The sequence below is a fragment of the Sturnira hondurensis genome, unplaced genomic scaffold (genome assembly GCF_014824575.4).
Source record: "Sturnira hondurensis isolate 20B ecotype Veracruz unplaced genomic scaffold, ASM1482457v3 Scaffold0017082, whole genome shotgun sequence".
Lineage (NCBI taxonomy): Eukaryota > Metazoa > Chordata > Mammalia > Chiroptera > Phyllostomidae > Sturnira > Sturnira hondurensis.
The window spans coordinates 706,687-721,410 of NW_028089713.1; the positions used below are offsets into that span (position 1 = coordinate 706,687).

The 14,724-nt window shown below is 43.6% G+C and overlaps 1 protein-coding gene across 10 annotated transcripts in view; it reads right to left on the reverse strand.

The window, feature by feature from the left end:
• SRGAP2 (SLIT-ROBO Rho GTPase activating protein 2) overlaps positions 1-14,724 on the reverse strand; it is a 253,602-nt gene that overhangs the window by 53,064 nt on the left and 185,814 nt on the right. For 8 of the 10 annotated variants that reach the window (XM_037067163.1, XM_037067160.1, XM_037067164.1 and 5 more), the window contains exons 8-10: positions 9,407-9,631; positions 5,676-5,777; positions 4,466-4,663 (exon numbers count right to left, since the gene is read on the reverse strand). In XM_037067163.1, the coding sequence (XP_036923058.1) occupies positions 4,466-4,663; positions 5,676-5,777; positions 9,407-9,631 (525 nt within the window). The remainder of the gene's footprint in view (positions 1-4,465; positions 4,664-5,675; positions 5,778-9,406; positions 9,632-14,724) is intronic. The other 2 variants (XM_037067162.1, XM_037067165.1) reach the window with 1 other exon arrangement.

Consider the following 14,724-nt stretch of genomic DNA (forward strand, 5'->3'; position numbering starts at 1 on the left):
GGAGAGTACCGAGGTAAAAAAGATCTTAGACCACTAGGTCCAAGTCTAGACCTAGAGCACTGTCTCAATGGCCAAGGCATCAACTCCCCTCCTATTACCTTACCTAAATCAGTCCGCAAGAATTCCGGCAGTCTATTTGTTTATTTTATCAGCTATAATCCTTTTTTAATAAAAATTTTATTGATTTTATTTTTTAGAGAGGGAAAGGGAGAAAGAGAGGGAGAGAAACATCAATGTATGGTTGCCTCTAGCACACCCTCTACAGGGAACCTGGCCAGCAACCCAGGCATGTGCCCTAGACTGGGAATTGAACCAACGACACTGTGATCCCCAGGTCGGCACTCAACCACTGAGCCACACCAGCCAGGGCCAGCTATAATCCTTAATCCCTTCCCCACTCTAATCCCCATACAAGGAAATACTTAGGAGAAAGGCCAGCCTTACAGGCTTTGACAATCCTTGGCTAACCAGTGAGCATTACTGTCCATGAGCAGGGGCATGGTTAAATATATGATGGTACATCCATCCCTAGAGTGGAATTCTGCACAGCCATTAAAAAAGGAGGCAGATCTTTTGGGACAAATACAAAAATAATACCCCAAATAAATTAAGTAAAAAAAGAAAAGTAAAGAACAGTATAAGTAGCAAAATTTTACTCATATTTCTATTTATTTTACTATATTTATAATGTAATCCTATTGTATCGAAGGGTATGTCAGTGGTAGTCCGTGCACAGGGTACCTCTGGAAGGACACAGAATAAACTGGTTTCAATCACTTGACAGAAGGGAAGGTATGTGGGGGTCAGAGGTGGGTAGGAGCTTGACTTTTTCTCTGTATGCTATTTTAAAATCTTTGCATCTATAAAAAATATATAGTTTTTAACAATCACAGTAAAAATAGCAATGGGGAAAAAAAGTAGACATTGCTGGATTGTGTGTTATAGAAGACAAGCGATACAAAGCCAAGGAGATCAGGACACATCTCACTTAGGGCAAAGAAGAGGAGAAAGCTGCTGAGCCGTTTCTAAGCTGTTCCTTCACACCAGCTTCTTCAGCAGGCTGGAGAGAAAAGCCTGTGGCCCAAGACCAGGCAACAAGAGTTCTAGTTTCAGCACTTGTTGAGTTTCTTGGACAAGCTACCCATCCTCTCTAGATTTATTTTTATTTTTTAATTCTTTCAGTGAGAAAGTTTGGTTAGATATTTTTAAGAATCACTTCAAGCTTTAAAATTCCATGATTATTTTTCTGGGACTCCTGCCTGATTTTTAGGGCATGCTTCAAATTTCCAATTGAAGTCATTTGAGCTGATCAATCTGACGACGGCTGAGAGTGGTCAGGGAGCTTTCCTGGCAGCTCTCTGGGTCACCAGGCACACTACCTAGGAGTCAAAGGCATGAGAAGGGACCTCTTCCCAACTCACCAGAAGAAGAGAGCTTACTGTGCCCTGGCTGGTGCGGCTCAGTGGACTGAGCACCAGCCTGTGAACCAAAGGGTTGCCAGTTCAATTCCTAGTCAAGGCACATGCCTGGGTTTTGGACCAGGTCCCCAGTAGGGGGCATGCAAGAGGCAACCGAAAAATCGATGCTTCTCTTCCCTGCCTTTCCCTCTCTCTAAATATAAATAAATAAATAAAATCTTTAAAGAAGAGAGCTTACAGGATATGCTATTCTGCTGTTTCTGAAGGCCCTGGGGAAAACATGGCAATGTCTCTGGAGGCAACAAATTAAAAGCCCATGTGTGATTGTGTTGGCTCTGTACAGTTTTGCAGATACAGGCAGCCATCCTGTTTAACATGCATATCCCCCTTTTCATGAATGTCCATTTTACCACCCCCCAAAACCCTTTTATCATAAAATGAATTATCTGACATATTCCAAGCACCAGTCACAAAAATGATGAACTCTCTTATAAATCTGTTATTACACAAGCCTAGATCAAAAACGCTCCTGTTAGCCAAGAAAATTTGCACACAATTTTGGTAAGTAGCACTATGGTCACAAAAGACAGGAAATGGGTTAGAGGACACCAATGCAGACAGAGGTGAAAGGGTGGGCAGGATTTGAGAGGTCACCACTTTGAATATGGTTATTCTTGCTCTTATTGAAGGTCAACTTTGAATACAAGTATTATAGATTCATTTAAAGCCAAAAAGTAATCCTGACAGTCTTCAATACAGATTTTTAAGTCCAAAATTTCTTATTTAGTGAAAAAAATGGAAATCTTCTGCAGTGTAATGTGACTAGGTCATTCAAATACTATTATATCTAAGCAGTCCAGACAGACCAGCCAAATAATCCTATTATTAAAAGCTTCTACAAACCTCCTGAGTGCTCAACAACCTCCCGAGACAACAATGCTTGGGGTGGCAAGGCGGCCCTCACTCTAGTCAGTAAGCTCTCCTAATAGCGAACCCAGCCTCTCGCATGCTTTTACGCTTTTGCACATGCTGCTCTTTTCTCAAGGAAAGCCGTTCTCCTCCCGACTCACTGCCCGCTTCACTCCCCCTTCAAGATCAAGCATAAAATCACTTCAGGTGTGATGTTTCCCCAACTCCACTCTTCCTGGTCACCATTCTTGCATGTCAGCAGTGTGCATGCACGCATTTGAAAATTTCTATATGCTTCCATACCTTTTTAATTACAAAACCCAACCTGTCATACCTGTTTAGAAATATTTGAAGTAAAACGGAAAGTTCTCCCTTCATACGCCTATCCCATCATTCCCCTAATGTTACACCCCAGCATTCCCAGTGTACAGCACATACGAGATCCTCAGTGAATGACCAATGGTTAATTTAATAATGATTAATAAATAAATGATGATAGTAATAATAAATTTTCAGCACTTACTGAGAATTAGCTGCAAATTAGGCAGTGTGCTAAAATTTTACCAAAATTAATGAATGAGCCAAAATGTCATTTCACTATTTTTTTGTATAGATTTTAGTATTTCACTCAAAAGTGTTATAATTAAATGACAAGAAAATGTTAATCATTTGGTAAATGAAAGTAGATTATGAAACAGTATGTACAGCAGTATTCCATTTATTTGTAATAAAATTATAAATGCATGCTTAGATATGTGTTTGGGTGTGCATATATCCTAGCACCAGTATCTCTAGGTAGTGGGATTATGAATGATTTTTATTTTCTTCATTTTTGCTTCTGAATTTTATATAAGCATCTGCTGCTTTGTATAACAAGAAAAAAGTTATTTTTAAAGAATAATACTGTCCTGGCTGGAGTAGCTCAGTGGATTGAGTGTGGGCTGCAGACCAAAGGGTTGCTGGTTCCATTCCCAGTCAGGGCACATGCCTGGCCAGGTTCCCAGTGGGGGCCATGTGAGAGGCAACCACACATTGATGTTTCTCTCTCTCTTTCACTCTCCCTTCCCCTCTCTCTAAAAATAAATAAAATCTTAAAAAAAATAATACTGTTAAATCATTCCCTTTCAACAGTCTTCTTCAAGGAAAAAAACCCCTAAGAATTCTGAGCTAAACTAAATTAAAAAAACAGCTTTCTTTTTAAAAAGATAACAAATCACTGGTGTTCTTAATGAAGAAAGGGCAGCATGCAAAGAAAAATTAAATAAATTGTTCTAGCTGGAGGAAAAAGTCAATTTACTGCATGTAGACTGTATTTCTTGACTGAAAAACAAGTTAATTTCTCTCATTCAGAATCAGTATGCACATTCACTGGCTATATTTCATCTCACATCTGCAAACTTAATTTCTCCTTTCTTGGTCATCAGAAGATTAGAAAATAAATTTTAGTCCAGGCAATAAATCCTACTTGGCAAGCTCAAATAACTTAATTATTAAAAAGCAGCTCCAAAGACCAGCCAGCAACTTTCACAGGGCTGTTAACACTATTTAAAAAACACTGGGTCCATCTGTCTAAAAAGAGACTGGGAGATACATGAATAGTAAAATACGATGTTTTGGAATTCTCTGCAAACCAACAATGCTGCCTGTCTCCCTGAATTTTAACAATAATTACATGTCCCTCTGAATTTTAGCAATAATTATGAAAGAGAATTTCCCATAAAAAAAAACTGTAAAATAAGTTCATCACACCAATTAGGAGAGACTACAGACTTTAAAAACAAGACCTGTGTCAGCCAGAATATTTGAATGTAGTTCCCAAGAACCCAGAGATGTAGGCCCCCTTTCATGACCCTATATGGCTACAAAGGAAACTTTCAAAGAAAAGCCTACCAAGCGGTTAAAGAGAAAATCTTGGTAGTGTGCTTGGGAGCATTCTTTCTCTTGGGGGTCCCTGTTAAACACATACAACTTGTAGATGTTTGTGCCTTTAAGTGTAGGGATAGTCTCCGAATATGCCCAGACCTAAAACTAGGATATTTAAAGACTGCCCTTCAGACACTTCACAAGGACTCCAAGTTCCAAATCTCATGTGCCGCACTGCCTAAAGATGCTCTTTAAAGGCCATCAAGCTCCCTCACCGTGAAATAGAACTGCTCTGTCTCTTGCTGGTTGGCTCTCCTCTTGGCAATGCTGGGCTTGCTCATGAAGGTTTCTGAGACCGTGGACTTGACGGACTCCATAGAGTTGCTGTACTGGAAGCAGTCCGACACGTCAAAATCCTCGACGGTCACAATGTCCTGAATGGTCTGTAGGGTGGCCTCCATTGTCTTCTTTACCTGCCACAACAAGTGCCAACATAATGCAGGAGGAGCAGGGGACAAAGAAGCTCAGAGAACGGGGGAAGGAGTGGGCTGAGGAAGGAGGGAGGATGCTGCCTGAGGGTACAACTCTGCCTCCCATGGGACAGTACTTAAGTGCATAATGAACACCACGCGGACTGGGGTATCAAGTGCTGCTCTCCATTGGGGAACTGAACACCACTATTCCCTTCATGCTACGCACTTGACCCAGTTCTTTTATTTAATGTTTACTTTTTATCTTTATATTAGTTCTTGACTGTAATAGGAGTGCCATGGGAGATGGAGAATAAAACAAATTCAAACCAACCCCAAAATATAGTTAGTTGAAACATGTGATGGGCACAGCCCTGGAATGCCCTAGCTTTTGTTTCATGACTTTCACCAAATCAACAGACTTGTTTCCCCATTTGCAAACTAAGTGACCCATCCCTAGTCCTTCCTAATCTTCCTGGGAAAAGAAAGACTTAGTAAGTAAGGTGCCAGGTAAGAAGTTATTTGAGCTGAAAAGAAAGGAGCTCTGATAATGAATGATACTGCCCTTTTGAATCAGTTGTTGAAAGCAAATATACTGGGCCCAGGAGAAAGTCACTCTTTTCTACGAAGAAAGAGATGTTTAAAGTGTTGAAGTCAAAAGCCTCTGTTTGTTGAAAATCCTGGACAAAGCCAGGCAAGAGGGGGTGGTTTCAGAGACACAATATTGTTCACTCAGCTGCCAAGGACCATTTTGATTAAAAGTGTGTATGTGGGGAAGCATTTTGCAAAAGCTCAAAATAGAGCTCAACCTTTGGCAGTGCAAGAGCAACTTCCTGGAGTTCAAGGGCAGGATGTAGCAGAGGGGGAAAATCCAAGCCTACATTTGGCTAGGAAATGTTTGCAGCAGCCCGGACATTCTCTGCATGCTCCTTCACTGCTCCCAGATAGGTGGCAACGAGAAGTTCAACAGGGAAACTCAGGGGGTGGCTCTGAGTCTCTGAAGCAGGAAACTTACCTCTTCATTCTCAATCTTCAGAGTGGATAAGCGAGATTGCAGTTGTTGGCATCTCTGTACCAGCTCACTCTGGACAGGCTGCTGGGCACAGAGCTGGGAAGCCTGCCAAAAGCCAAGTAATACCAGGTCAGGAAGAGGACACTACTTTTGGCAGTTCCAGAGTCCTGTTACTGCTAATAAAACTATACATATTCAAGCTGTAAGGCTCACAGTTTCTATGTTAAAACAAAATCCAAAGCAAAGTGTGTGGATCTCCTCCAGACCAAATAATACAAGAAAAGAAGGAGAAGTTGGACCCATTTGGAATGACCAGGACTCTCTTTGAGCTCATCTCTTAGTCTGGCTTGGCAGGGGCAGGTCTGTGCAGGGTCTGTGGCTCCATGGAAGCCGGAGTTAGGCCAGAGAAGATTGTCTTAGACAGCCTCAGCTGCAGATACACAATGCTTTGGCACAGGGAGGATTTCCTGCTAGAGGTCCAAGTGGCCACCTCTCTGGCCCCTCCCTCATGCCTTTGTACACCAGAGTGAAAGCAGAAGAGAAGTGGGTCAGGAGGCTAACTGGCTGCTGTTGGCAGTCAGCATGTGTTTATAAATCTGTGCCAGGCATGAGAGCTCTGACTCAATTAAAGAAAGTGTAAAGCCAGGAACAAGTCCGCAGGCTACAGTAGAGGACTGCAGAGAGTATGGAATCTGGTGGAAGTTGGCATTTTCAAAGAGCCATGACTTTACACTAGGTCTCCACCAGAACATGAGAGCGAAGTCCACAGTTTCCCCAAGGATCACTGTCAGTAAGCTTTCCCTTGCAAAGGAAATGCTGAGCCGCTGTCCTCTGGTGATGGCATGGCTACTATGGCAAGGGCATGAGGTCACCCAGTCCTCAGGATGACAGATTAGGAACAGAAGCCTGACAAATTGGGAGGAAGGACCCACATGGAGGCAGCTCCTGCCACCTAGCCATCGTGTGTCCCTTAGCCATTCATCTGTGGAGACATATCTGGATAGAACTGCCCTTTCTTTCCTAGCAATGAGTGGGCACATCCATATGCCCATAGCCCATTCTCTTGCTTGAAAAGACAAAACCTCTCTTCAAATCGAAGGGAATGGGACTTGACCTTTTCCTCCATTGGCTTTTAAGCTCCCAACTAACTTGACCTCCTCCCCCAACTGAGAGGCTGGTCTAAGCCAGCTCTCAGATATAGAGACCTGACTTCACTCTGGCTGTGGGATAAGCAGACACAATGGAGAAAGCTCAGTGGCCAGGATGGGTTAGTGCCAAGAGTAAAACTCTCTGGCTGCCTGATGTCACTGGTCAGGCATCCAGAGCCCCACCACCCCTATGGGCACCAACAGTAGAGCCAAGCACCGACTCCTAGTATATCTGAGAGTGCTTGGCATCAATTCATGTGCTGGGTGCCCTGGAGTACCAGTCAGTACGGGGCCTTGGCCAATTGCAGGGCTTCTGGTCAAAATGCCACCCGAACTTTGGCCCTAATACAAAGACTTTCAGGCATCTCCCTCTTGTTGCCTCTGTAGTCTATAGACAACCCACACTGACGGGAGAGAGTGGCTGCAGGGACCAAGAAAGACATGCCCTCTCCTCCTCTTTTTACTTTATACTCACAGAAAGGCTAGAATGGAATGCAGAGTCTTTACAAGATCTAGGACTGGCCCTGGCCCCTGCCTGACTCAGCCACTGACCAGCTACATCACATAAAGGGAAGGCCTAGGTAGAAGAGTAAACTATTGATTTTTAAAGTGACCCAGACCTAGCAGGGAGGAGTCATGAAAAGAAAACCACCTCCACCCCTGTTCCTTTAAGAAGCAGCAGGGCTGCTGATGCATGCTTTGGCAGCAGTCCTCTACCGGGGTGCAAGGTAATGCATTCCAGCTGTGCTCCGGAGTATGGAAATGAGGCTCTGACAGGGCTAGGAGGGGGCCTGAGCACCCACCATTTGGATTCCCCCTTTATGGAGACAAGCTGTTTGGCTCAGAGTACAACTCAGTCAACACCAGAAAATGTATCACTCCACTCAGCTAGTTCCCAAGTTCCACTGATTCTTGGGAAGAAATCTCAGTGACAGCTGGAGAAGGGGCTTGGAAGGCAAGAAGCCAGGGCAGGTGAGGAATGGGGATTCCCGGGGTTTGGTGACACTCCTCCCCTACTCTAATTGCACATGCTGCCATCTCACTTTCCCCCATCTGTTCAGATGCTGACATTTCCTAAGCCACAGTCGTGGAAACAAACTGTAAATGGCTTGGTTTTCCCCAAAAGGGAGAGGAAAGAAATCATCTCCACATTTTGGTCTTTAAGATAGAAACGTCCCACTCTCCACAGCAGCCAGCTGATGACAGCAAACCCCCTAGTTACACTGCAACAGTTGTCATTCTGGAGTAGGGCTCACTAAAGACGTCTGGGTGCTAATTCCAATGGAAACACCAATCCTTCCTGAGAGGACACTGTTGGGTTTTGGTCACCTAGCCTCTACCCCTCCTCCTGGTAACTTTGACCTGACTGCCTTCCAGGGGAGCCTCCCACTCCATAGCTCTGGCCATGTGCTTTGGATGGGGGCTCTCCTCAAGAAGATGGTCCTTATGCTCCTCAAGGGGATGGAGCATAAGCCAATCAGCTGACTACAGATCCCTAGCCACACTGATTGACTCAGGGATAAGCAAGTCATCCAATCAGAACCAAGAAGACACCGTGACACTTTTGTGGGAGCTTCCAGGAGTAAGCAGATACCTTTCCACTGTACTTGAACCTAGAAAAAAATAAGGCTAGGATAAAGTTATCTTGCCCCTACAGGAAAAACAGCCTATCTGAAAATAGGATCAACATATGAGGACATGAAGCAGAGAGATAAAAACTGAGTCTTCATAAAATCCCCACTCCCAAATCCCCCCCATGCCTGAGCTTTTATTACGTAAGACTATATATCCTCCTTTTGATTTAAGCAGTAGGTTAAATGGTGGCTCCTACTCAGGTTCACTCTGATTTGCGTGCACAATCACCAGAAGTGGAACCAAAAGATACAGAGCAATGGAAACCAGGAAGCTTCTCTTTCTTCTCACTTTAGTTTAGTTAGGCCCGTCTTGTTTTAGTCACTGAAGATGGAAAGTCCAAAACAGGGCCCCCATGTTCAGGTTCCCCTGGCTTAGCTCCTGTCCTTTCTGCAGGCACCCATTCTTTTTTGTTCAATACCCAAGCAAAACTATACTATTATTGCAATCTCCCAACCCTAGGAGAATAAGGTCTCTTACAATTCTGCCAAATGACAAATGACCACATCATTACTTTGGCTGGCCCTTCCTTCCCATAAGCCTTTTGTGTCTGGCCCATCTCAGCTTTCACTTCTTCCACCCTGGCCACTGGGCCCCTCCTATTTCCTTTCACCATCACCAAACTGGGGGTAGTTTTTAGAACATACCTGCTGTTTTTCACTCGTTTGATTCTGTCAGTCCCTTTGGGCGCCCCTTCTCATGCAAATTTCTAATTCTCTCTCAACTCCCCAGACTGTAAACTCCCAAAGACTCGAGTCCTCCATGTCTGTGGTCAAGCCCAGTGGACAGTAGGCGCTCAGCAGCTGTTTGCTCAATGGGTAGAGTGTGCCTTTCTACCTGAGAGAAAGCCCCAGGCCTTACTCTTCCCAGAATAACGTGGCCTTGGTGTAGTGAATATAGATCCCAGTGAGCTCAAGCCCCTTGAGGAGAGTAGGGAGGGGAAGAAAGCCTCACCATGTCCCCCATGTGGGGCTGGAATTCAAACTTCATAGGTGGGCAGAAGACATTGTTGTACATCTCCATGAGGCGCTGCTTGTCACTGGTGGCATCCAGGTTTTCTACAGCATTCTCGATGGCATCCAGACCCTCATGCTTCGATTGCTCCAGATTCAACTCAGCAGAAAGGAAGGTGCGTAGCGCCCGGTTCAGGCTAGCATGGTAGCCCAAGTCGCAACACTGCTGTGGAAAGGAGAGCACATGAGCAAACCCTGGAGAGCCAACCCAAGGCTTCGCAGGAAGAGAGGGTGGCCTTCAGAGCAGACGTGACCATGTATATGAAACTGACTGCGGTGAGAAGAAGGTTGATGTTCTCACTTCCAAGATCTGGGTGAGATTTCTCAATTCTTGACTCGCTTTTCAATGGTAAAACATACCTTAGAGGACTATGAGGTGATTAGAAGAAAGAAGACTCATTAGGACAAAATAAAATTATTTAATCACGCACTGTACAGTGCTATTCAATAAACATGAGAAGAGTTGAGAGTTAAAGGGATCCTCTTACATTTTCGGGTTTCTCTGGGGATACCATTACAACAAAATTCAATAACAAAAACACAGCCTGCCACTCTCTGAGGGTTACTGTGGTTAAGTCACTGCATACCAACCAAGCCAGGCCATTTCCACATTCAGAGTTCAGAAGTTAGAATTCCAAGAACAGTTAGTTACACAAACTCAGAAAACTCTAGGTGGAAGAAGAAGAGACTGGAGGGCTGACTCTGTCAGTCATCATCCCCACCAACTCCCAGCATTCTAGAACAGGCCATAGCTGCAGACTTGGATTTTTGCACTAAAGCTCTTTCCCTATAAAAATAGCATTTATCTGGTCAAAAATTTCTAAATGTAAGTGTTAGTGGGAAAATTCATGTAAAGAATTTGATTTCCTAAAGCAAAATGCAAGGGAAAAAAGTAGGAAAGAGGCAATGGTAGTAAAAAAACAAAACAAAAACCCACTGGCTAGGAAGTCAGTAACCTCGGAAAAGTCACTCCCATCCCTGAACCTGTTTCCCTAACTATAAAATGAACAGATTTAGCCAGGTCAGTGGTTTGCAAGCTGCAGATCAGAGCTCTATGGTTCTGTGCCAGAACCTTCCCAGGCTGCCCCTGAGAAAGGGTAAAAGGGCAGCCCAACTAGTAGGACTTGGGAGTCTCCTATCCCTACTTCAGCAGAACCAGCTCTGCTCTTTTTTTCTATTTAATAAACTGGAATTTTGTGTAGCAGGTCTGGTTTGAAGAAAGAATTCTGCTAGAGAAAAAGTCTGAAAATACTTGGATGAAATATAATCCCTAAAGCTCTCTTCAGCAATAGCATTCTGTAATTCTGACAATGTTCCCTGTCGTTCCCAAAGGACCCAGAGATCTTAATTCCTCGGTCATCCATTATCCCCTCTGTTGCTAAAGCAGCTTTGAGACCCAAAACCTAAGAAGACATGTCGGAGAAGAATCCATGGATAGAGTAAGACCATCTGCCTGACTGTCATTTCATTCCAAAAGCAGGTGTCAAATGAACTCTTCCTCCAGCCTTTTCCCTTCATCCCTTTCATCATAATCACACTGGGAGCAGCCACTGTTGGGGGAAAAAGCATGTGCTGTTTCTCCTGCTCTCAGCATCTGACAAGAAGCTCAGCGATAGAGTGTGCATCAGGCCGGGCTCTGGGTTCAGTGCCAACAGGCTCTGGCAGGTGCCCGGCTGCAGCAGAAGAACAGCAGTTATAGCTTAACTGGAGGCAGAGGATGGAAAGACATTACATTCAGCCGAGAGGGAAGAGCAAATGGAAGCTAGACAAAAGTGACTGACTGGGAGGCTGTAGTGCAGGGGCCCTTCCCCCTCTGGGAGACCCACCGGTCTAGCCAGGTGGCCCTTAAACTTGTAAACCCTCCTATGCCTATAAGTCTATGGTTGTAATCTAATGAACAGAAGTAACAATATCCACAGGACTGAGCAAGTGTGTGGGGGTGGGGATGGGGGTGGAGCTTTTTAGTGCAGAAGAGAATTTAGAGGGAGGCAGGGTGCCCTTCAGAAACTTTTACACATTTTTGCTGATTCCCCTTTTCTCTCCATTCTCACTCCCTCTCTCCTAATCCATATCCCTAACATCTTATACCAGTGTTGTCTGCTTCACTCTCCTGCTGAAGAAGCTGTAATAGCTCTCATTTTTATTTTCTAAATTAAAGATCACCTCCCTCAGTTTGGAAAATTTTTAAATGACTCTTTATTTACTAAGCATGCCCTTACTATATGCCAGAAGTGTGCTAAATGCTTTATGTACATTCAACTTTAGTTCTCATAATAACCCCAAGGAAGTTAAATAATTTGAGTAAGGTCAATGGCCAGAACAAACTGAAGTCTTTTCAGTCTGACCATCTAACATTATCTCTCTCCAGTTTTTTCTTCAAACCCTTCTGCTTTATTTCAATGACATATTCTGTTTAGAGTAATGTATTGGAAAACCATAGGACTCAAATCAGCTATGTGACTATGAGCAAGCTACTTTACATCCCTGAGACTCAAATGGGAATAACACCAGCCTCACAGGTTATTGTGAGGCCAATAACTGGCAATCTACTTACATATACCTGGCACCATGCAGACACTAATACCTGCTATCAATATTTCCAAATTCACTACCTCTGCTCTTCAGCTCCCAGCATTTTTCTCTTCTTGAAAAGTTTCCATTCCCATCACCTGTTGCAGGTGGGCCCAATCTTCAAAATCCAAATTAAATTCCCAGTCTCTGGGAAGCCAGCCAGTCCTGTAACCCTAGCATGTATCAACCTTGGCCTCCACTCAGAACCACACTCACGAGCAGCCCTCATATGACACAGGATACATTCCCTCGTTCTGTGACTTGCCATTTTATATCACTCCTACCAGAAGGCAAGCTTCAAAGAGGGCTTGGCCAATGTCTTTGAATCCCTCACTACTAGGCTTTGCTCATGGTAGGCATTAAATACACATCAGTAGATTGACTAAAGCCAGGAGTGCAGTTTCCAGGATCTCAGGAAACACCCCACTTAGGCTGCATACTAATCTAAATCAAGTGAGGAGATACAGCTACTGAAGCCGTTTATGTTGTTCACCCTGTATGGCCTCCTGGAAGGCAGGGAGCTTGGTTGGGCCAGTCCACTGCCTCTATTACATATTTATTCTATAGCTTCTCTGCGCCAACTCACAATGTGCCTGTTGGCTCCTGTATACTTCCAGCTAACCAGGGAGATGCAAAATAGGTTTTCCACAGCCTTCACTATCAACATATCTGCTAGAAAATGGCCAGAAATCGAGGCATTAGCAAAGATGCAATTTCTGGCAAGGTTAGGTAAATGAGATTTGAATATAGGGTAGAACAAAAGTAGGTTTACAGTTGTAAGTAGGCAAAACACAGAGTTCATTCTTGATTTATTACTTATTAATTATCATATTATTTTTCATAAGGACAACTATAAGCCTACTTTTGCCCCACACTATATTTCATCCACACTCCCAGGAGAACCCCAGTGAATTGAGGCAGACATCATTTTGCTCACAATGGGACCAAATGTTTGATAAACATCTTTAGATGTTTGATAAAACTCTCCCAAGGGAACTCCAATTTTTATAAGACTTTAATGATAGCCTACCCAGATGTGTAATGACTTGAAGTGACAGCTCATTAACCCTCTACTAACCCTCCACTAGCCAAGAGCCCCCAGAGAAGAAGGCCTAGGGTGTTCCATAACACTCACTTTAAGTTTACACACAAGAAAAAAAATGTCTTATTCAGAAAGCCGAGTTCCTTCATGTCTGACTTGGGTACACACGGTGTCACAGATTCTCTACCCGTGGACAGAGCATGCGCAACAGCCCAGGTAGGCGTGAGGACAATGCCCTGTTCTTCGTTCACCCGTCTGCTCCTGGGGGGAGAGGGCTGCAGGAGCACGGGGAAGGAACATCACATTCCAATGAGTCTAGAGCTCTTAGACTCCATCAAGTCAGCTCAGGGTGTCCTTTTGGCCTGAAGGCAGGTTTTCCAGGTGTGAGTCAAATGCCTCACATGGGCTGCTACAGTCTGAGTTTAAATCTTAATCTTAAGATTTAAATCTTAACCCTTATACTGTATTTTAAAAAGAAGACAAGGGCTAGTCTTTGTGCCAACATACTGGCATTGACAAAAGTGACTTTTCACTCACCCTCAAAGCCTTCAGCAAACACTGAGCTCCAACCCACTAGGAGAAGGCACCACACAGATGGCATAGCCTGGAACGAGATTCACCCCGTGTCTTAAAGCAAGTTCTGTATACTCTCAAGATCAGAACGCCAGGTGCCCAGGCTCACCACTCACTCCTGTGCTGTTGGCCCACTATCAAAGCAACCTTCTGGCCATTTGTATTGCACAGAGCAGCAAGGAAGAAAAGGCGGTAACTACCGACATATGCAGTAACATAGATGAAGCCGAGAAACATCATGCTGGGCAAAAGAAGCCAGATACCAAAAAAGCCATTAACCCACTATAAAGCCACTATATAACCCATTTCGTGAAGTTCTAGAAGAAGCAAAACTAATTTACAGGAAAAGAACTCAAAACAGTGGCTGCCTTGGGAAGGGGAACTGACTGGAAGAGGAAAGAACTTTCTAAGGTGAAAGAAATACTCTATTTCTTTATAGACATATCGGTTACACAGGGGCATAAAAATGTACAAATTTATCACAACTTTTGAAACTGTAACACTTAAGTTCAGTTATTTTATGTAAATTATATCTCAGAAAATCATTAAAAGGCACAAAATGAAAAAAAAATCTTGGCTTAGGAAATCACCATCATGTGCTCAGCTATGTATTAAGCTCTGGAGATAGGTACTACGCATGTGTATGAAGGTGAATAGGAGATTTGGTTCCTGCCCTCGCGGAGCTTTGACAGGAGACTTAGGGATCTTCTTCTGTTCCTAGTACAGTGACTCAAACTTTTTTGGCCTCCAACTCACATTAAGAAATATATCTTATACTGTCACACACACACATGCACACAATCCATAGGTATGCAAGCACATACACTTACCTAGCATAAGACTTTTCATCAAATATAACTGAACTTTACCAGTGTGATGTGTCCTGATATTTTCTTTCCTATTCTATTCTAGTCTAGTTTATTCGTTTAAAAAATGGATCATTATTCATTATTCAAAAAAATGAATCTTTTAGCCATTAAAAGTGATTTCATGACTCCTCCAATGGATTGTGACCTATGGTCTGAAATACACTGTCCTAGGGCCCTGTGCTTCCCTCCGAGATGCAGGGAGCC